The sequence below is a fragment of the Myotis myotis genome, unplaced genomic scaffold (assembly GCF_014108235.1).
Source record: "Myotis myotis isolate mMyoMyo1 unplaced genomic scaffold, mMyoMyo1.p scaffold_m19_p_7, whole genome shotgun sequence".
NCBI classification, from domain to species: domain Eukaryota; kingdom Metazoa; phylum Chordata; class Mammalia; order Chiroptera; family Vespertilionidae; genus Myotis; species Myotis myotis.
This window is the reverse complement of record NW_023416379.1, coordinates 31,188,954-31,212,875: the sequence shown is the minus strand read 5'-3', so window position 1 is coordinate 31,212,875 and position 23,922 is coordinate 31,188,954. Positions and strand designations below refer to the sequence as shown.

The 23,922-nt window shown below is 38.7% G+C and overlaps 1 protein-coding gene across 3 annotated transcripts in view; it reads right to left on the bottom strand.

Annotated features, from left to right (window-relative positions):
* Window positions 1-23,922, bottom strand: part of GRM1 (glutamate metabotropic receptor 1) — a 313,303-nt gene that overhangs the window by 197,751 nt on the left and 91,630 nt on the right. For all 3 annotated transcript variants that reach the window (XM_036318276.1, XM_036318278.1, XM_036318277.1), the window contains one exon: window positions 10,222-10,471. In XM_036318276.1, coding sequence (XP_036174169.1) covers window positions 10,222-10,471 — 250 coding nt within the window. The remainder of the gene's footprint in view (window positions 1-10,221; window positions 10,472-23,922) is intronic.

Here is a 23,922-nt window from a genome sequence, read left to right as displayed (position 1 = left end):
AGCCATCAGTGCCCAATTCTGGCAATAGCAAGATATAGGAGTTGATCAGCCCTGGGCAACTCTAGACTCAGAGATGTCTGAAGCTGAATCTGTCACAAGTTCAACACTTCCCACACTGCACCTCGATTCGTTGGAAAAGTGGGACATGACTATGTTTTCAGAGGGCAGGTCGATAGCCCAGTCTGGGCATCAGGAGGAGACAGAAAGCAGAGTTGCAAATAGTGTTTATTACTATTACTGTTGCTTTTATTGCTATTGTTCTTTACTAATCTCAGATGTACTTTTACTTTAAAACAAAAATCGTGAAGGTATATAAATTTCAAGAAATAAAAAAATAAATAGATAACAGAGGTAAAGGTGGGATGACAAGTTTTCATTTTATCTTCCCTTGCAAATCTGTCCTGTCAGCAATTCATTAAGAGTGAATGCCATCCGAGTGCAAAGCAGGGATGTAGGCATCCCAGAGTAATGGTTCTGAAACTTAACTCATCTTGAATGCTTTAAAGGAAAAAGGCCAGGAAGAAGGTCCAAAGTCCCTCATCAAGAAATTCTACTGATGTCCTGGAATGAGATTCAGAAATCTGCAATTTAAATGCCCCCTCCCTGCAGCTTCTGGTGTGCAGCTTGGTTGGGAATCGACTGACATAGCAACTATGAAAATGTATTAAGCTAAATTCCCTGTTGTCTTGGATCAGTCTCAAACACAAACTGGGCTAAATCACAATGACCTCCTTTTTCATCCAAACTGAGCCAATGCAGAAGGCACCTGAAGTCCTTCTCTTTAGTGTCTCGAATACTCAAAAGGCAAGTAGAGATCATGCTAGTAGAGTCTCACTTTTCAGATGTCTGTTATTTGAGACATGGAAATATGTGTTGGTATGAAGCAAGGGTTAAACATCACTTAATTGAATGCAAACCATCTGTTACAGATATTGTATTATAGAATTATACCCCTGAAACCTATATGATTTTATTAACCACTGTCACCTCAATAAATTCCATATAAAAATAATACAAAAAAATCCTTAATTTTTAAAATAATTATTATGGAAATCCTGAGCATTTGTGTGGCCGAGATCTAGGCTCAGAATACCTTTTAATACCCTACAAATACTGTTTATTCTCCAGAGTACCTGAGCTAAATCCCTCTGCTTCCCTAGGACACATTTCTTGTCGGCCTTTTCTAACAGTGTAAGCTTCCATAAAGCGCTCATGAACCCGCCTTTGGAGCAGGAGTCTTTTAAGGAAGGTATGGACTGTCAACAGGTTAGTAAGCACTTTTTGCCCTTGGGAATGTAGAGAAAACCAAGTTATGGATCTGTAAGTTGTCAGCATCACATGTCCTAAAATAAGCATCAGCTTTGTTAGACTCTTGACTATAATCCACTTTGGGGGATGTCACATTTCACTGAAACTCCACGTTTACTTAATATAACATAACCTTTGCAATTCTGCCTGAAAACTGCAAACTTTAGATATATTTACTCATTTTTTCATAATGAAAACATTGGATCTGAAATAACTAGTTTTCATTCAAAAAATAAGTGTGTGAAATATAACACCATGGCATATCATCTTATGTTTCAAGAGTAAATAGGTCACTTTTCCAAATATGTGTTCAGGTCCTGAAAGAAAAAGCCCCCCCAAAAAATTACATTATAAAAACCAAGTATTTTCTTTGTTTAAAATGAAACTATAGCCTTTTTTCCAGATAAAAGCAATTGCTTCATTCCAATCATTTGTTAAATATGTGCTTAATGCTGTTTGTTTCCACTAAAAAAAATCATGGTGTTAGGATTTTAATGGATCAAGTTTTATATGCTGGAGGCAATTTCTCTGCAGTGACAGATAATGGAAAGTGTGTCTATTGGATGAGAAGATAACAGAATTAGGAGAGATGACAGATAAAGCAGCACACACCGATAAGGGATAGGCATTTGAAATGCAAGGACCATGTACTTATAATTGGATTGACCAGGATATAGTAGGGAGAGGCAATAAAATAGAAAGGTATTGACCTAATTATTTTTATGGGATGTCTACTTTGTACAGTGGAGACATTAGAAGTTGTAGTAATAATTCAATAAAAGGGGCTAAGAAATATATAATTAAATATGGTATAACTATTTGATAGACTTAGTATATCTATATATTTATATCTATATTATATACTTAGTATATCTAATCAAATACTCGTAACAAGGTAGAAAGTAAACCTACTATAAGGGCTTTCCAAGATGAGGAAACAAGGGAAGAAGCCCAGGATAATGCCAACACTAGGCATAGTACTAAAGCCAGAAATCTTTCACTCACCATCAGGGTAAACCATGTGTTTAGGGGAGCAGAGGTCCACACAAAGGACCGACCACTGACACTCAGCTATGGTTTAAGAGGCAAGTAGGCACTTTGTGATTAGACAAATACAACAATCTGAGAGATTGGCAAACATTAATTTCCTGCTTACTGATGAATTCTACAGGTACAGGCTGATTGAAGAGCATCAACCCTTACCATACTAGGTAAAACTTACTGATTCTTGAATATGAAAGCCACCTACTAGAATATGAAGCCACCTGCTCTCTTTATGACTCTTCAATCTTTTGGACATATTAACTGAATAGTGACCATATCAAAACACTGTGGTGGCATGATGGAAAAACAAACAAGTATGTGAAACCTGGTACCTATCATTGAGGTCATAACTTATATATACTAGAGGCCCGGTGCACAAAAATTTGTGCACTCGGGGGGAAGAGGGGGTTCCTCAGCCCGGCCTTTGCCCTCTTGTAGTCTGGGACCCCTCGGGAGATAACGACCTGCTGGCTTAGGCCTGATTTCGGGTGGCAGAGGGCAGGCCCAATCCCTAGGTGCAGCCCCTGGTCGGGCTCAGAGCAGGGCCGATTGGGGAGTTGGGGCACCGCGCCTGTCATGCACAGAGCAGGGCAGATCGGGAAGTTGTGATGCCACCCTCAGTCACACTCAGGGTAGGGCCGATTGGGGGTTTGGGTCACCGCCCCCTGTCACACTCAAGGCAGGGTCGATGGGCAGGTTGTGGCATCACCTCCTGTCACGCACAGAGCAGGGCCAATCAGGGGGTTGGGGAGCTTCCCCTGTCACTCACAGAGTAGGGCTGATAGGGGAGTTGGGGCACCGCCTCCTGTCACACACAGAGCAGGGCGGATCAGGGGGTTGGGGCACCGCACCCTGTCACACTCAGGGCAGGGCCGATGGGGAGGTTATGGCTCTACCCCGTCACACACAGAGCAGGGCCCGTGGGGGGCAGTTGGGGTGTCGCCCTCTATCACCCACAGAGCAGGGCCGATCAGGGGCTTGGGACGCCGCCGCTGTCACACTCAGGGCAGGGCCGATGGGGAGGTTATGGCTCTACCCCATCACACACAGAGCAGAGCCCGTGGGGGTGGCGCCGCACACTGTCACACACAGAGCAGGGCCGATCAGGGGTCTGAGGCACCGCAGCCTATCACACACAGAGCCGCAGGGCAATCAGGGGGTTGGGGAGCTCCCCCACATCAGGCACAGAGCAGGGCTGATCAGGGGGTTGGAGCGCCTTCCCCTGTCACGAACAGAGCAGGGCGGATAGGGAGGTTGTGGCCCCGCCCCCTGTCACACACAGAGCCGCAGGGCAATCAGGGGGTTTGGGCGCTGCCCCCTGTACGCTGATCCCGGTGCTGGGAGGCCTCGCGGCTCCGCTGATCCCAGTGCTGGGAGGCATATTACCCTTTTACTATATAGGATAAAAGCCTAGTGCACGGGTGGGGGCCGGCTGGTTTGCCCTGAAGGGTGTCCCAGATCAGGGTGGGGGTCCCCACTGGGGTGTCTGGCCAGCCTGGGTTAGAGGATGATGGCTGTTTGCAGCTGGTCACACACCCTTCAGGGTAGGGGTCCCCACTGGGGTGCCTCCCCAGTCTGGGTGAGGGGCTGAGGGCTGTTTTCAGGCTGGCGGGTGACGGAAGCTCCCAACTGCTCCTTTTTTTCTTTTATTCTGGGCCAGCTTTAGCTCTGAAGCTTGTCTCCAGCTCTTAGGCCTCCGCTACTGAAAGCAGGTTTCTGGCCTTTGTTTACCTTCTGTATTTGAAACAATGTTGCAATCCTGCTGGCTGAAGCCTGGCGACTAAAGCAGGTTTCTGGGGTTTTGTTTAGCTTCTATATTTGTAACATAGTTGCTTAGAGTTGCAGCTCAGAGGCCGGCAAGGCAGGCGGGGAACGTTGGAGTCCTCTGTCACTGAAGCAAGCAAGCCTCATGTTAGCTTTAAGCTGCCTGGCTGCCAGCCGCCATCTTGGCTGGCAGTTAATTTGCATATTGCCCTGATTAGCCAATGGGATGGGTAGCGGTCGTACACTAATTACCATGTTTCTCTTTTATTAGATAGGAGATATATATATATATATAATTATATATATATATATATAATATTGTTATAGAATAGCTCTAAATTTGAATCTTATTTCCATTACTAAATTTAGAACTTTGAGGTAATTGTTTACTTCTCTTTCAACCTTTCAATGTTGTTGTTAGAATGGATATATCATATATTAATATCCTTATTCATACCAAAACCTTGATAAATAGTAGTTTTTATTATGTGTTCATACACCTAAACTATGCTCACTTTCACTTTCTTCAAGTAGAAGAAGGATATAGGAATTAGAACAAGTCTATCAGTGAATTATTAGAATTTTGATAATTATAATTTAGGACTTCAGAGAAATATTACCCATTTATTCCAAATTGGCTTCTATATAAATAGAATTCCATAGATGTAGACTGGTGTGCAAACAGAGAATGGTTTCATGGATTCTCATGCTAAAATTAAAAATAAAGAGCTTGATAAGTGAAATAAGCCAGTCAGAGAAAGATAAATACCACATCATCTCACTCATTTGTGGATTATACAGAACAGCATAGACTGATGAAAAGGGACAGATCCAAAGACTGAGAAACAGCGATCAGGCTATCAATCCCCAGAAGGAAAGTAGGGGAGGGCGGGGGTAAGGGGAAGAGATCAACTGAAGGACTTGTATACATGTATATAAGCCAAACCAATGGACATGGACAACAGGAGGATGGGATTGTGAGTGTGCGGGGCGGGGGGGGGGGGGGGGGGGGGGGGGGCTAATGGGGGGGATGAGGACACATTTGTAATACCTTAACTAATAATAATAAAAAAACAAAAACGAAAAAAACACACACACCCCACACACCTCATTTTCCAAACAACCTCCTAAATGCTTTCCTTAAACACGGTCTTATATTTTATTTTAAATGTTATTAATATTATTATACCAGAAATTCTTGCACCATATATGAAGTAGTATAATATTATTTGAAGGTAGACTGTGCTAAATTAAAAATCATTTTGTAAACACTATAGTAGCAAACAAGTTTTAGGTAAGAAACCAACAAAAATGATAAAATATAATAAAAAAACTATATTCTCATGAACGTAAAAAGAGAAAATAAAAAATAAAGAAAAAGAAATAAAGAGCTTGAAAAGAATGGCCCTTTACTAAGTTATCATATAAAGCATTTATTACTAGTAGAGAACTAAAGAGGATTCAAAGAAATAGAGAATAATTAGAAATATAAAATAGTTTTCTCACAGAGATAATTCAATTGGTTTCCCAAAGACAATAACAATAAAATAAATCTCCAGAAGAAAGGGAAAACTGAAGGGAAAGTAAGGGTAATGACATCTCTTAAACGAAACAATAAACTAAGCACACAGTATAACTTAGTGATTAAGAGTATGGATTCTGAAGTCAAATTGCCCAGATTCAAATCCCAGCTCTGGCACTGCAGTTCTTTGTGGCAAGTTCTTTACATCTCTATGCATCAATGTGAGAAAAATATTAGTAACTATCTCATTATATTGTTTTGGTAAGTAAACAGTTAACATATAAAAAGTGCTTATAACAGTGCCTGGCATATGGTAAGTCCTATCATCATCACAGTCATCATTGCCATCATTATTAAAATTATAACAATATATATATATATATTGTGGTGAGCACAATTTTAAGAAGTATCACAAAAGAGGCAATTTCATAGAGCTAAGAAAGGATGTTCTTTTGCATGATTATTACTTTTGCAAGTAAGTTAGTTAACTTACTTGATGACAATACCATGCCAATTTGTCCAAAATCAAAGGTTTGATTTCCTGTGAGTCTGCTGGCTACATTCTGCGACCTCAGATTAATACACTAGCACTATATTCAGTGAGTTTTTCTGGTTTTAACAAGGTGACTGGTGAGAAATGTAAATTCATAAATAATTTTACCAAAAAATCAATCTGTAGTTACATTCTCATTGATCATAGTTTGGTCATATAGTCTTTATATATTATAAATTCTAGTAATGGAAAAGTACTTAAAGATAATCTGGAGCCATGTCATTAATTTTTGTAAAAACTAAATAGACTTGCTTGGCCCCTGTGGCTCAGTTGGTTAAGCATTGCCCCATGCACCAAGAGGTTGCTGGTCCAAGTCCCTATCAGGGCACATGCCTGGATTGCAGGCTCAATCCCAGTAGAAGGCATGCAGGAGGCAGCTGATAGATGTTTCACTCTCATTGATGTTTCTATCTCTCTCTCCTTCTCCCTTCTTCTCTCTCTAAAAATCACTGAAAACATGTAAAAAAAAATAAATAGACTTAGAGACAAAAATGTAACTTCACAAGATCACTTTGAAGAAAGAGCAAGAACCCTTAGCCCATATTTTATTGAGTTTTGCTTTATTTTTCAAATATCCTACATTCATTACATATAGAATGCTTTTGTTATATCTGAGAAATTCCTACTTAAAAATATATTTCTGTAGTTATAGTTTATTATTCTATTATAAAGAACTCAGTCTCAATGACAGAATGTGGGACTTCGTTATGATAAAAATGGGAAGCTATGTTATGGTAGTGAGTGTGTAAGGTAAAGATTAACATTAACTGACTTAAATTTGTAAAAGACCACTTTGCCTTAAAAATAGATGGTGGGGAGAAACAAGGATCACTTAGGAGATTATTTCAATAACCCACATGAGAGATGATGGTGCTTGCACCAGGATGATAGCAACAAGAGTGGCAATAAGTTGTTGAAGTCTGGATATGTTTTGATGGTAACATCAACAACATTTCCTTCTATGTTGGATGTGAAATGTGAGAGGGAAGAAGCGTCATGGAGACAAGAAAATATAAATCTTCATTCAGAAAGTAATTTTTTAAATTAAATGTCTCATATAATCTTCATCATGATTTACTTACCTTTACCTATTTGAAAAAAGGTTCATCACCATCTACACAATATATTCTTGTGAATCTGGAAGCAGCCAAAATTATGCATTGTATTGTCAAAGAAACTAAACAATGGCTCCTGGCCTCAAAGGAGTTTATCATTTGGTAAACGAAAACCCCTTTAAATAGGAGGGAGATATATTTGGACAGCATTACAAATGTAGTTCAAAATTGCAACTAGGTGTTAAACCAGAATGCTCTGGATATGTCTGCTGAAATGAGGTAACCACGCCCACCAACTGTCCACTGGAATGAGGGACAGAGGAGCAGTTAGTGTAAAATTCATCTTCACAAGAAGTGGCGAATCAAGCATCTGAAGGGAAGGCTACTTCTAGGCATGGTGTAGTGTTAACCACTTGGCTTTGTCCCCTGCTCAGCTCCTCATGGACTCATATCTCTCCCAGGGAAGAAATAGAGCTGTGAACAAAGAATGAAGTAAAAGCTGTTTTCCCCAAAATCCTCTTGGATATGAGAGTAAAAGCCAATACCACACTGAGAGACCTCATGGAACATAGCCCAGAAAGGCAGAGAAGCGCCAAGTGTAGCATAACTTTGGTATCTCAAAGGCTCCATGCATCGTAGGCCATAACCATTGGTGCAGGGAGCAGTGTCCTCAGAAACTCAGACGTTCATTGTGTTGCTGCTTCCCCAGGATGTGTTAGAACAACCCAGCAGGGGTGGGACAGAAAACAAAAAGAGGAGTGAAAGAAGTAGATATCACATGTAGCTCGCTTATTTATGAGCAAGCACACGTGAGAATCTCAGAAATACTTGCATGAGCTCAGCTGCATTGTTAGCAGGAGAGGTTAACTACATTACCATCATTGACCAGCTTTTAAATAATAATGGTGAAATGAGTTCTTTATATTCCAATTACTCACTGCAGCATTTTGTGTAATTGTATTTCACAATTAAGCAGTCTGTCTACCCGAAAAGCTCACGTATTTGCTACTTCTGTTCAAGACCTCCAGAACCCAGGTAGATAGCCTCTTCAGGGATATTAAAGAGAATGAATACTGCAAAATAGACTATTGTTCTTTTGAAAATGGTAAATATGAGATTTTAAAAAAAAGCACCTTTATAAAAGCAGTCATTTTATAAAAATAATTTAAAAGGCTGACTATCTGCAGGCCATCTGTCCTGGTATATATATAAGAACCTTATTTTTCATAACACTTTAACCATGCTGCTCCCGTCCTTTCCAGTCATTAAGGAAATAATGTTCCTTCTTTCATGCTCCTTAAATGGCTTCACACACTGCCTCATGTTGAAGCTGCCAAAATAATACTTCATGGCAGTGTAACAATTTTACCCAAATTCAATAATTTTCTTAATCTTGGTTTATATTTTGACCTTGACTCCATACTTCCGCATGCCTAGAGAGTACTTTTTGTCACTTTATTCATTTAGTTGGGTTTCTGTCCTACCATCTTCTAAAAAAAAGTCTTTGGACTGCCCTGTGCCTCTAGTTCCAGGTGATGGTGATATTAGTCTCACCACTTTTTTCATCATTACCATAAGTGCAGGAATGGAGACGAAAGGTCCAGTGAGGATGTCCACACCACTACCACCAATTTCCTAGATAAGAGGGTCAGTGGTTGAGTATTTCAGCTGGGGAGATATGGTTGTACTCTAGCCAAGAAAGGAGAAAAGGAGATCTGGAACATAACTGTGACAGAGTAGAAGATCAGTAAGGCTTTCATTTAAGTAAACTCAGTAGGCTCGTTGGAAAATTTTACCATTAGAAGACGGAAAATTTAACAAGATATCTGTTAGGTTAAAAACTCTATGAAACTACAGTGATATGGAAGTGATTCACACACAAGTACATATGGTCTAGAAAGAAGAGCAGAGATCTTGGAACACATCACCCGCAATTCCAGAAATCGCATACTGAAAGCATTGCTGTGCGCTATCCCGTAAGAAATGATACTATCAAGTTCCAAAGTTCAGCTACACATTTTCATTTTCACTTAGCCAACCCTTTAAATTTTAAATCGTAATATATATTTCTATAAATACTTCTGACCCCCATCCACTGGTACCTGTTAAGATTTCTGTGCTTACCCCTATGTTCATAGCAGCACAATTTACCATAGCTAAGATCTGAAAACAGCCTAAGTGCCCATCAGTAGATGAATGGATTAGAAAACTGTGGTACATCTACACAATGGAATACTATGCTGCTCTAAAAAGGAAGGAACTCTTAACATTTGCAACGTCATGGATGGAACTGGAGAGCATTATGCGAAGTGAAATAAGCCAGTCAATAAAGGAAAAATACCACATGATCTCACTCATTCATGGATAATAGAGACCATTATAAACTTTTGAACAATAATAGATACAGAGGCAGAGCTGCCTCAAACAGATTGTCAAACTGCAGCGGGAAGGCCGGGGAGGGTTGGGGGGCAGGAGGTAGGGGAGTAAGAGATCAACTAAAGGACTTGTATGCATGCATATAAGCATAACCAATGGACATAAGACACTGGGGGATAGGGGAGGCTAGGGGACTGTCTAGGGCGGGGGGATAAAATGGACACATATGTAATACCCTTTGTAATACTTTAAGTAATAAATAAATAAATAAATAAATAAATAAAGATTTCTGTGCTTATAAAGTATGAAGAGTGTGTGTGTGTGTGTGTGTGTGTGTGTGTGTGTGTGTGTGTGTGTTGGGGTGAGATGAAAGGGGTGGGAAGCAAATGGGAAGAATAATTTTCTGGGGTAAAACAGTCTGGCAACAACTTTCCATCCTTTTCTGAAATAGCCTTAGCATCTTGTCATCTACTGGGCAACTCTTTTCTATCAGGAAAATGACAATAGCCCCACTCTCAGTGAGAAGACGAAGGAGGGGGAGGAGGAGGAGGGGGAGGAGCAGGGAGACAGAGAAAGAGAGAAGAGATTGAGAGATTTACCTTCCGATGAGTGAGAACTCGCCTACCACGCCCAAGCGCCGCATGGCACTCAGGAGGCCCCGGACCGTCATGCCTTCGCAGAAGCAGACCACCACTCTCGCCTTGGGGAGCCGTTCTCGGAGCTTGCGCAGGAGTCGGTCGAAGCTCTTCTCCCCAGCATTGCTGTAGATTTTGTCTGAATGGGCGATGCAGAGACCTTCCTGGGCAGCCAGCTCTTTGAAAGCGTCCATTCCACTCTCCCCATAATTCCCTGTCCAAAAATAATCAGCAGATGTTCAAGACAACCTGGCAGCAGCCACACTCACACCTGGAATAAGGATTCCCTGGTCACTGGGAATGGAGAGGACAGACTGACCAAATAACTTGTCAATGTACCTGGGACTGAAGGAAGATCTGGATGGATCAAGGAGTGTGATCAAACCATCAACCCTGAAAATAATGAGAAACTATCTAACTAGGGCATCCACAGTGAAAAAAGTTTTGATAAATGAAGGCCTGCTGCCCTATTTTATAATCATGATTAATAGTGGCTGTCCCAAATTTTAGCACTGTGGGAGAGATCAGCGCATTGTGGTAGGAGGTCAAATAGCACAATGAGAAGGCCTGTTCCTTTGAGGGCTTGCTTCCCAGGCAGCCTGGTTAAGAGGTAGACACTTATGGTGACAGCAAGCCCTGCCACATTTCCATGAAGAGGGAGTAAGCAAAGCAAACGGAATACCTGGCCAGGCCAGACTAAGCAGACAAGAAATACATACAGAGTTCAGTCAAAATCCAACGCCCTCTGATGAAGTGATAGGGCTATGGGAGATTTGGCCTTCTGTTTTGATTTTTATGTTAATGTCATTGCTATAATAAAATATACTTTAAAAAACTAAGAACTCATAGAAATCAATTAAATAAAACAAGTATCACATTGTGTCAGTTCCCCATCTCTCAGTCTCACTGATACCTGTAGGCCCCGCCTTAGTGTCCTTTATAGCTCTACTCCTTTCCCTGAGTTGATACCCAGGTAGATGATTCAATACAATGTCCCCCAGTTTCTCAACTCTCTCCATCCAGTATTTCCTATAACCCAACTATTTCTACTTTTGACTTTGTTATCATAAATGTCACTAATATCTCTGAATGTGGCTGTCAAATATTCCAGACTTTATCCCTTCTTATCTTTCAAGCTCATATATTCTAATACCCATTCTCTAGCACTCATTCTACCTCACAGAAACCTCAAATCCATTTACCTCAATATGTTTCTTTCCATCCTGCCGCTCATTTGCCTCATAGTCTAGTTTAGATTTTATAGCCCATCTTCCTTAGCACTCCCTTGAAAATTTTTTCACTCCTTTGTGTTTCCTTGACAAAACCCTAATGCTAGTTAAACCCAGCCATTCTCCTAGTCCATGTTTACACCTAAACGTGGCTGAAAAAAACTCATAACCTTGATGACTGGCTTTATTTAAAAATTATGAGCATAGCCTGGTCAATGTGGCTCAGTGGTTGAGTGACAACCTATGAATTGGGAGGTCACGGTTTAATTCTGGTCAGGGCACATGCCTGGGTTTCAAGCTCAGTCCCTAGTAGAGGGTGTGTTGAAGGCAACTATGCAACTATTCTCTCTCATTATTGATGTTTCTATCTCTCTCTCTCCCTCTCCTTCCTCTCTGAAATCAATAAAAATATATTTTTTTAAAAAGAAGCAACTGGAGATGTTGTTGTTTTTTAATTATGAGCATATATACCAAAAGGGGCACTCAACAATGCAAGGATATAGTACTGCATCTCCAATGTAAATAAATTTTCCTAGTCTCTAACATAATTATTTTATCCTTGTTTTTCTCTCATCAAATCTCTAAACAACTGACCTTACCTCTAACCTTCATCACAGCTGGGACCTTCATTTCATATTTCAGTAAGAACACAGAAACAATCAAACTAGAATTAATTCAGCTATATACCACAACATCTATGAAACTTTATTCATTGGTACTCATATTTGCTAGCATCCTTCCTACTGCAAATTTGAAGTGCTTCTGCCTCAGGATAGAGCTGACTTCTGCTCATGAATGAAGTCCCATCACTATTAAAGGACTTTCTTTTGATATTGTCCCCTCTCTTTTGTAAAATAAATTTCCCCTTCTAATTGTGTCAATAAAAAAAAAAATACTCTTGCCGAACTGGTGTTGCTTAGTAGTTGAGCATTGACCCATGAACCAAGAAGTCCCCAGTTTGATTCCTGGTCAGGGCACATGCCAGAGTTTCAGGCTCGATCCCCAAGGTGGGGTGTGTAGGGCAGCAGATCGATGTCTCTCTGTCATCAATATTTCTTCTAACTATCCCTCTCCATCTCCCTTTCTCTAAAATTAATAAAAAAAATTTTTAAAAATACTCTTGGACTCTTTGTTCTACTTGACTCATCACCTCATTCACTACTGTTCACAGCAATAATTGTTGCCTAGATCTATGTATTTGCTTCATCATCTCTCAGTCTCTCCTTGACCTTCATTTCCATCACTTCAGAATACTTTTTGTCAAACTCTTCCCCTGTCAAGGTCACCAATATTTTCCCTGTTGCCATATTTTATGATCTGTTGTCTGATTTAGTCTTCATGAACTACTCAGCTGCATTCAACAGTTGGCTGCACCCTCCTTGAAATACTTTTTCCTCTTGGTTTCTGTGACACAGCCTCTCAAGGTTTCCTCACCACTTACTGACTACTCCTGAATGTATTTGCTAGATATTCTTATTCTTTCAATCTCTAGATAATGTCATACCAGGAACAGCCCTGGGAAACTTTCTCTTCTATAGTCTCATGAAGTACCCTCATTCAGTCACATTCCTTCAAATACCATTTGAATACCATGGTTGAATCTTAAATATAGATCCTCAGACTAGATTGCCATTTGGAGCAAAATATTTGTACATTCAATTGCCTACCTGACATTTGTATCCACTTAAAGACATTTCAAACTTATCTGAAATAGAATTTTTCCCTCTCAACCTTGCAAACCTGCTCCTTTTAGACATCTCCTATTAGTAAATAGTGCATTACCCAGCAGTTTGTTCAATAATAAAATTTAGGAACTGTTTGGACTTCTTCTTCTCTTCTATTGCTGATTAATTCCTGTAGACTCTCTCTCTAAAATGTTCCTAACTCTTTTCTTTGTTTCAATCTTTGCCACCTTAAACCAAGTGTCTTAGGTTAGGTTCCCTAAAAACAGAGCTGAGGTAAAAATTCTTGTTCAAATTACTTATTGAAGAGGAGAGAAGCAAGAGAATGACAGGAGGGAAATGCCAAGCAAAAATGTCATCTCAGCGAGAGGCATCAAGCTGCAGCTTGATTCCACAAGAAAGTGCTAGAGCACAAATTAATAATACTCAGTGTTGGCAAAACACAAATGCATTCAATTTTGGAGAAAGCAGGTCAAACTTTTGGTAGACAACTTAGAAGCAGTTTTCAAATTTTGTCAAGATAAATATCATATAAATACAGCAATTGTTAAGTCAAAATAATTTCAAAAGAATATCCTCCCTCCCTTCCCCCCACCAAAAAAAAAGGACGTAGGACTTAAATCTCAGTTTCTATAAAAATTTCATGGGCATTGTAATAAAACCTAACTAAGATGCTCCTATATTTTTAAAAATAAAGTGTTCTTGTATCTCTTTTTTTATAACAGAAATTATCAGTTAAATGTATTTGCCTTTTAATTCAAGGGTACTTTATGTACCCTAATCCAGTCCAGTAAAGCCCAAAAAGGATTCATCACAAAATCCTCAGCTCCCTGGACTGTGGAAACACATCAAAGTTCAAGCAAGAGGCATTGACAGATTTCAAGGGAGAAACTGCAGCTGGCAAGTGGATGCCTCATCTGTCTGCAGAGAGGGGCATAGGAAGGAAGTCAGATGTCTATTTCTCACCATAAATGCAGATTCAGGAATCTACAAGGTGCATATACATCACAGCAAAAGGCACTGTCAGTCTGTCATAAATTGGTGTTATTAGGGGAATAACTTTACTGCTCAGGTGTCAAACTTGGGTTTCAGTCACAGAAAACTATTTTGTTCCTTTGTCAAAATACATGCAGGATAGATGAGCAGCAATACATTATGCATTCAAACAAGAAAATACTTGTTTTTAAATCTAGTGAAGACCTTGGACATAAGCAGACAAGAAACAGATACAGGGCTTACTCAAAATCCAATAACAGAACCCCTCAGGTTACAGACAAGGAAATAGAGCCACAGAGGGGAAAAGGCTCATGGGTGAGCATGAAGCTTCTTTGTGCTAGAACTGGGACGCTTCTACATAACTTGACTCCTAGGTTGCTCTTTGTTTCTCTTAATAGCCAAAGCAATCAAGCGTGCATATTTTCATAATGCAGAAGACTGTCTGCATAGGTCAATAGGTTTTATGAAATATTAGTCCCAATTTCTTTATTAATATGTTTTTATTCTGATATCAATTCTTTATTACACAAATTGATAGAGAGCTGAGTAACATGCATTGGACCATATTTAAACTAGCTATTTCTCTCACTATTCCTAAAAGACCCCAAACTGATATCTAAATTTCCATGAGAGTAGCTCTAATATAGGAAGAGCAACTGTACTTTTGCGAATTTTATACTTTAAAAATTGCATCCATAAACATTGCATTATTTGATTGTTACAATACCATATTGTACTCATTATATTGATAACAGTGCTAGATGTAAAGACCATACAATATAGGAAGAAAACTGCCTCCAGGAAGTTTAAAATTGTGTTACTTTCATTTAGTATCAGCAGAACTAATGATATGACAAGGACTAATTTAAGTGTCTAAGAATCAGAAAAAGCTGCCTAAAAAAGTGCCACTTGTTGGTGAGGATGTGGAGAAAAGGGAATCCCTGTGTAATGTTGGTAGAAATGCAAGTTGATATAGCCATTATGAAAAATAGTATAAGATTCTTCAAAAACTTAAAAATATATCCAGTAATCCCACTACTTGGTATATATCCAAAGGATATAAAATCAGCATCTCAAAGAGTTATTTGCACTTCCATGTTTACTGTAGTATTTTTCACAATAGCTAATATATGAAAACAACCTAAGTGTCCATCAATGGATAAATGGATAAAGAAACTATGATACTAATATGAACATGTAGAAACACACAGTGGAGTATTAGCCATTAAAAAAATCCCACCATTTGCAACATGAATGAACCCACAGGACCTTATACTAAGTGAAACAAGCCAGACAGAGAAAGACAAATACTGCATGATCTTATTTATATGTAGAATCTAAAAAAGTCAAACTTATAGAGCCAGAGAGCAGAACAGTGACTACCAGGGATTAAGGAGTGGAAAGAAAATGGAGAGATGTTGGTCAAAGGTACAAACTTTGTCATAAGAGGAGTAAGCTCTGGGGATCCAATGTACAGTATAATGAATGTATACTTAATGATTTAATTATATGTAATAATATACCATTACTAATATATATATATAATATACTTAAAATTTGCTAGGATAGCAGATCTTAAATACTCTTACCACAAAAAAAGCTAGCAATGAGAGGTGATGGATGTGGGAATTAGCTTGATTGTGGTAATCATTTCACAATATATATATATATGCATATCCAACAATGACATTATATCCCTTAAATATATAAAATGTTTCAAATATACCTCAGTAAATCTGGTGGAACAAAAGCAAAAAAAGTCTTTATTTCGGGTCTTCAATTATGAACAGATTTTCCACAGATAGAAAGAATGGTAGGTACATGTATTCTTTGTCTGTCTACTAGGTCATGAGCAAATCATGCCAGGCTCAAAATAAAACACTCAGCACAGAGCACACCCTCTTGTCCTCCTGTCCCACTTCCATTCTGCCACTCAGGCTTCCTCTTGCCTTTCCTGGTGTTCAGACATTTATTTAGATACTTCTCTGTGCAGCCTTGGAAGATATACAAAGAACTGGCTTTTAATAGAACTCTTAAAAAATAAAAGAGCCATGGAATTGTAAACACCAAGACCTGATAGAGAGCTGCATATTAACATTCAATTAGCAAATAGTTTATTGAGTTCTCAACGTGAAAAAACATCCCTGGGTTCTGCACTTCAAGAGTTGCCAAGAAATATTGGACACTGGCTCTGCCTTCAGTTTGATGAATATTTACTATGTGTCTAGCTCTGTACTAAAATAGCTAGCTTTCATTTAGTCATCACAACAACTCCATATAAAAGTTATCAGTCCTCTTTTACAGGCAAGGACATGAAAGCTCCAAGAGATTAAGTAACTTGCTCAAGATCATTCAGGGGTAGAACTGGGATTTCACATCTGAATTCTATACTGCCCCCTACATGGACTTACAACTGTGAAGGCATGACACAAGATTACGAAACACAGCAACAATAAGAAGCCACATAAGCTACATGTGAAATGGAAAACAGCATAATACTAAGAGAGCAGGGAGGGTCAAAGAATACCTTTGGGAAAAGTAGGAATGAAACTTGGCCTTAGAGAGTGTATGCAAGGGTCTGGTATTCAGGGTGAATGGGACTGAATGAGAATCCACAAAGGTATTTTTAGAGGCAATGAGAAGAGAAGTCAAACTAGAGCAGAAGGTTCATGTTTTATAGCATGACATTCAATATAACGAATTTCAAGTGAAGCATCTGGCATACCACTACCAGACTGCAACATGGAAATATACTATATGTTGCTGTGTCGTAACAGATTTTATAACAGACTTTATCACTGTTATAATGTTGCCTAAACTCTAGAGAGTAAGAAAGGGAAGAGTGGAAAGTCTATAAAATATAAAATTAAAATGTGTTGAAAAATATTAATTTCTACCTCATGTAACAAAGAGATTTACAAAGAGCAAATCAAGATATTCTATAAATTAAGCTTCAACAGACCTTGTGGGAAGATTTATAAGAGAGAACATGGGGGTTGCAAAGAATCCTTATTGTTTGTAATAATAAAAGTGTTTAGATATAATAGAAATGGACATTATTGCCCATACATAGACTGCCTTAATTTCTGCCTTATTTCATGCTTGCATTTCTTCCTTGGTATTCTATACTGGCCTCAGGCTTCCCAATGAGCTGAAATCATTAGAGCCGTGGCCCAGTCTTTATCTGAGGTCCTGGAGACTGAATACTCTGCCTCCTGGGACATCTTGGACAAATAAGATTATATCCAATTTTTAAAAGAATCATGATGAGTAAATTTTCTCTCGTAGTGCATTTTAGAAACTACTGGAAATATTCAACAACAAACAATATAAGAAATTTCTTCTTTTTTACCCTAATCCCTTGTGATGAAATACAAATATAGTTCCTCTTCATTTCAGTAAAGACTGAGCTGGTTTGAGTTCTTTTTGACGGTGGGTGAGGGGGCGTGGGGAGTCTTTCCAGAAACCACAACTTAGCTTTCTCTTCAAGAGAAACAAATTTATACTTCAACATTTTGGGGCAATCTTTTAATTTGTTACTCCCACTTAAAGCATAGACAATGTGATGGCTCCCCTGACTCCATGCACACACCTGCAGTCAGCATTATGGGTCTTTCTGGTCGGGTCAGAGGTGAGTGAGTCATCCCTGGCCTTAGAAGCATGCAAGAGAATTCCTATGCAAGGTCAGTGAAGGAACTACCTCACCCAGGGCAACCACAGAGAATAAAAGGGAATCATTTTACCAGCAATTTCCCATCCTACCTACAATCATCCCAGTTTGAACAGTTTTAACATCTAAGAGGAAGAAGAAAAATTACCAAGAAGTGATTGACATCTTTGTGCAATATAATGGAAGCCAAGTAACCTTTGTCTCATCACATTTTCAGGGATGCTGTACAGATGAGTGAATGAGAGGATGACCCTCGGGGCAATCAACCTGGCTTGTGTTCTGGATCCTGGATAAGAAGATAGATAGCCTTTAAGTGTTTTATTTAAGCTTTGATTTCCTCTTGTGTAAAATGTAGATTATAATATGCATCTCAAAGACTTATGATTATTAAATCACATGTGTTAATGATTGTAGTAAAATTCCCAGAACAGAGAAATAATCAGGGAATTGGGCCTATTTTTACTCTCCATGTCCCTCTAAAGTTGTAGAATATAAAAATGGACATAAGACTTTAGCAGGACCTAAGAGCTTTAATTTTTATTTTTTTAAATATGCTTTATCTTTAAAAAGTTTTAGGTTCATGGCAACACTGAGCTGAACGTACAGAGATTTCCTATGTATACCCTACCCCCAGATGCATAGTCTTCCCCATTATCAACATCCTCTACCGGAGTGGTACATTTGTTATAGTAATGGATAAACTTATGTTGACACACCATTATTACCCAGAGTTCATAGTTTATATTAGGGCTTTCTCTTCATGTTACATATTCTATGGGTTTGAATAAATCTATAATGACATGCATCCATCATTGTAGTATCATACAGTATACCTCATTACCCTAAAAATCTTCTGTGTTTTCCTATTCACCCTTCTCTCGCTGCTAACCCACGGCAACCACTTATCTTAGGTCAGGTAGGATGCCCTAAGAGCTTTAGATTCCATTTTCTCTATGTTCCTATTTATAAAATCAAACTTGTGATTATTTCTTTAACTGCAGTGCTTCACTCTCCACTCATGTTTCACCTTATTCCCAGGTTGTCTCTAGATTTTTTTCCACAGTTGCACAAAGTAATTGCTTTCCTATTTTATTTGTGGACTGTTTTTGTTTACACAATGCATTCAAGAGTCTATGCTTGCCTATATTGAGTCTCTGTCACTGAGTCTTCCTTAAGTGTCAGCCATAAATGACTCATCAACTTTAGAGCTTTATACATTAACCAAGTTTCTGGTTTCTCTAATTCAAATATCTTTATGATATGGAGAAAAAAAGTTAAGAGAAGGCCAAATGTAAGTGGTATAAAAATGAAAAAGGAGACCATCATTCTTTCAGAAAGCAGCATTTTTTTTTTCATTTCTATTTTCACATGGAGGAAACAGGTTCATAGAGGCTGCCCTAAGCACACCTGTCCACTATCTCTGCCTATGTGACATTGAATATTAATCAAAAATGGGAAGGTAGCCCTGGCCAGTCTAGCTTAGCGGACAGAGTGTCAGCCTGCATACTGAAGGGTCCTGAGTTCAATTACAGTCAAGGGCATATAACTAGGTTGCAGGCTCGATCCCTGGCCATGGTCCAGGCAAGTTCAGGAGGCAACCAATCGATATGTCTCTCTCACATCAATGTTTCTCTCTCTCTGTCTCTCCCCTTCCCTTCCACTCTCTCTAAAAATCAATGAAAAAATGTCCTCGGTGAGGATTAACAAAAAAATAAAAAATGAGAAGGTAGTATCTACCAAAAAGTTCAAAAAATGTACTCCAAAACACACACACACACACACACACACACACACACTGTATATATTTTTTAATGATAATACCCAATGTTGGCAAGAGTGTATTGAAATGAAAACTCTCATATACTACTAATGGTAGTATAAAATGTTCTCATCTTTTAAGTGGAAAAATGTTAATACTAATGCTTTATTTTACATTCATATTTTTTTCTTAGAAATTTAGTTTCAAAAAATAATTTCATTGTCCATCAAGTTCCAGTTACAAGGATCTTCATCGCAGCACATTGTTGGAAAATATAACAGAAGCGAGCAAACAAACAAAAACAACAATGTTCTATAATAGGAGACTGGGTAAATAGTTGTTATGCATTTGTATGAAGAATACATGCAAACATTTTCATGAATGATGCTAAATTGTATTCAATACCATAGAAAATATTTATAACACATTGTTAAATACGAAATGGTTAAAATAGTATGTAAAATATAAAGCTAATTTTAATGTATATTTATATATTTACATATATAGAAAGTTTAAAGAATATGCATGAAAATATTAACAAGGGTTTCTTTAAATAGTAAAATTGTATGTAATTATGTTTTTATATTTTTATCTTTGTTTTCTAATTTACCTACAATAATAATATTCTATTTTGTTAATAAAAATGTTTGAAATAAAAATACAGCGGGTAAAATTTTTATCTGAATATTATGTCAAATATTCTGGAATATTTGGGAAATTTTCCAAAAGGGAAAAGAACCTCTCATAATGACTATGTAACATTTTTTCTTCCTAAAGGAAATAAGAAATAGTAATGTTATAGTGACTGTCCTTAAGGAAATTTGAACATAAGCCAGGTACCATTTTCTGTGATATTCATGTACTTGGATTGAGAGAGCATGTGTAATATATACAGATTTACTGTTTAAAATCTTGAAATCTGACTAAGTCCCCCTACTTTATTAAGAAGCATTTAGTCTCTTTTTTTATTTATGAGATTTTGTCTGGGAGACAAATTTTATCATTAACTGAGCTTCTGCCCTACAAAAAAGATATAAAAGTCTCAAAACAAGCTCTCTTCTGTGAATTTCCTACAAGGCTGGGCTGCAGGCCTGACCATCCTTTCTCCATGACAAGGAAGCACTTAATGTTGAGGTCAAGATGTTTGGCCCATTCAAGTCTCTCCCCTTTGAGCAAAAGGCTCAAAGTAGTGTGAATAATGCCTAAACATCATTCGGCTGTTTTTCTAATAGGGAATAAAGGGGAATTTAATCCGATCTTGTGTCTTGGTATCCTGAACATTGTCTCATTGAAGTTCAAAAAACATCACAGTATAAGGTGGTCCAGGAAGGGTAAGCAACATAAGTGTTGATAGATTCTAAAACAGTATTAAAATGTGAAATTTTATGGAGATCTTATGTTTGAATTACATTCTTTTAACTTCACTACAACCTTGTTGCATCATTTTGTCATAATTATCTGCATTTACAAAGGAAACTGAGGATCTTGCCCAAAAATAGTCAGAGCTGGAATTTGAACTCAGATGTGTCTGACCCTAAAACCCATGCCCCTTAATTACTTACCTCTCACATATATACATTGTTTCAGATTCTAGTAGTTTCCTATGCATCATCCATTTCCCATGTTCCCTTACTAAAAATACCCAATTTTGAGTGGGCTGACTGTACACAGCCAAAACCCCTACCTTCCCAGACACCCTGGCAGCTAGAGCTGCAGAACTGACCCAAATACAGATGATAAGAGTTAAGTAGAAGTTGCCAGGTGAGGCTTTTGGGGAAATTTTATAAATGTCAGATGACAGAAATGCTTTTTAGACATTTTGCCCCTTTTTTCTTTATACCAGTACATGTACCTGAGCCTGGAGGTTCAATAGCCATGTTGTTATACAATGAGGGTCAAATATGAAGATGAAGACACATGAAGGCTGAAGGAGCAGAAGACAGAACAGCCCAGATACCTAGTAGCATCACCGTTCTGTGTTCTGGACCTGCACTGTCTTCCCCTGGGTGTCTTACTGCATGAGAAAGATGAATCCCTACCTGCTAGGCCACCATTATTAGAATGGTTTTCCACTATTTTCAGATGAACACATCTTTTATCCTCTCTAAGACGTTTACCATGAAAATTCCCTGATGAGATCCAGAAGTCTTCACTGTCTAACTAGCTATGACCTTGAGCGGTTTATCATTCTGTCTTCTTTGCTCATGCTCAATATATAGGGTTTATATATTTGGTCTTTAAGTCTCCCTATAGCTTGAGCATTTTGTGATTCCAGAACAATATGAATCAGCACTCTTTCGTAATCTAGAGCTTCATGTCAAAACATATTTTATATTCTCAGTACTCAGAGTAAGCATCTGCTTAGCAATATTCTTTTCAACAGCTTTTTCCTTCCGCAATCTGATTCTTTTACAAGTGTATTATTACCATAGTGGAGGAGAAAGCATTTATTGTATAACCATTTAAAATGTATCTTGCCTGCATTTATTATTTTTACCAATACTAACTTTTAGGGACACAGTCACTGAAACAAGGGAACAAGACACTGTCCTGTAGAAACAGGCACCATAAAACAAGGCCACTTAGAGAGCAAGCTCATTAGGTGAACCCTAGCAATGGAAAGACATACTGTCCAGCATCAATGGGCTGACATTCAGCAGGAGCCAGCTGTTCCCTTTCCCCTCCAGAAGCTGCTTTTAGACACCATTTGCTCAGTGGAATTACCCCAACACTGTTACTGAGCTTCTGGTTTCCTCCCTTTGAACCCCGCTTTTTACATTTTTTATATCATCAGTAAAACAGTCCATTTAACCAAGTCAAACTAGATTTTATCCTGGGTCAAAAGGAAATTAGTCTATGGAGAAAACATTTTGTCTTTAATTCAAAGGACATGAGACCCTCTGGCAGCAAATGCAGTGAATTAAAAACCCTTGGGTTTAGACCTGTGAAACCCAACTGGGGCTTGGTTCTGCCTCAGTCTATGTCCATGCTCAAGTTCTTGGACTGCTCTGGGTTCCAGTTTCCTTATGTGTAAAGTGAAGGGGTTGCACTGCATAATAAATGAGGTCTCTTACCATGCAAGGCTAGCCTTGGTTTACTGCATCACGGTGGGAAAGGCTCATTCCTTAGCATTTTGCATCACAAAGCCTTAGTGTAGTGGTTCTCAACCTTCTGGCCCTTTAAATACAGTTCCTCATGTTGTGACCCAACCATAAAATTATTTTCACAACTGTAATTTGCTACTGTTATGAATCGTAATGTAAATATCTGATATCCAGGATGGTCTTAGGCGACCCCTGTGAAAGGGTCGTTCAGCCGCCAAAGTGGTCGCGACGCACAGGTTGAGAACCGCTGCCTTAGTGTGACCTGTATTTCACCTTAATTCAGGTTATGCTGAGTTTGCTAATAGTTTTGCCAATACTCTTGGAGTAACACCATTTGTTTATAGTAGAGGCAGCACTGCAAAATGATAGAAGCAGATCTGCTGGAACCAGAGAGCCTGGACTGGCTCAAATTCTGACTACTGTACTAGTTAGTTGTGGGGCTTTGGTAAGTCAGTTAGCCTCATTGTGTTTTGATTCATCTGTAAAATGGAAATGATAACAGCAACCACTTCAATGAGTTGTTGTAAGAATTAAATGATTTCATATATGTAAATATTAGCATACTGTCAGTACTATATGAGAGTTTATTACTATTTATTCAACTAATATTTCTTGAGCTCTGTATGCCTGGAACCAGATGAGGCTCTTCACATCCATGTTGACTTTTGGTCCTAAAAAATCTACACCTACCCTTTCTCATATGATCAAAAGCAAAGGTTGCATATGTTCCCACACAGTCAATGGGAGATAAGGAAACTCAGCCCTGGTAGTCAAAGTCCAGAGCCCACACTCCTATTGACATGTGGTGGGGGTCCAGGCACGTGGGAATGATGCTATTAACAATGCTGGCGAAGGCCTCTCCAGTCCAAGATGCCTACTTTACCAATGCCTAAAATTCTACCACTAGCAAGACATGACTTTTCTCTTTCTACTGCAAATAAAAATGCTCTTGAGGGAGGTAACCCATTAAAGCCCTGACATCCTAATATTTTTTTGTTTAGTAGATCTTTCTGAAAGCAGTGGGCAGCTGGAAGGATCACGATACTGTGAGTTGAGAATCTGAAAAGCCAAGCAGCACACAGAAGGCAGTTTGTGAATTCCACAATGTTCTGGGCCCTGGATACTTTCCCATGCTCATCCTTGGATCTTTACAACATCTTCTAATAGTGAATGATTCCTTGCATCTATTATTTAAAATCTCACAGTATATTTTGACAAGTGGGCC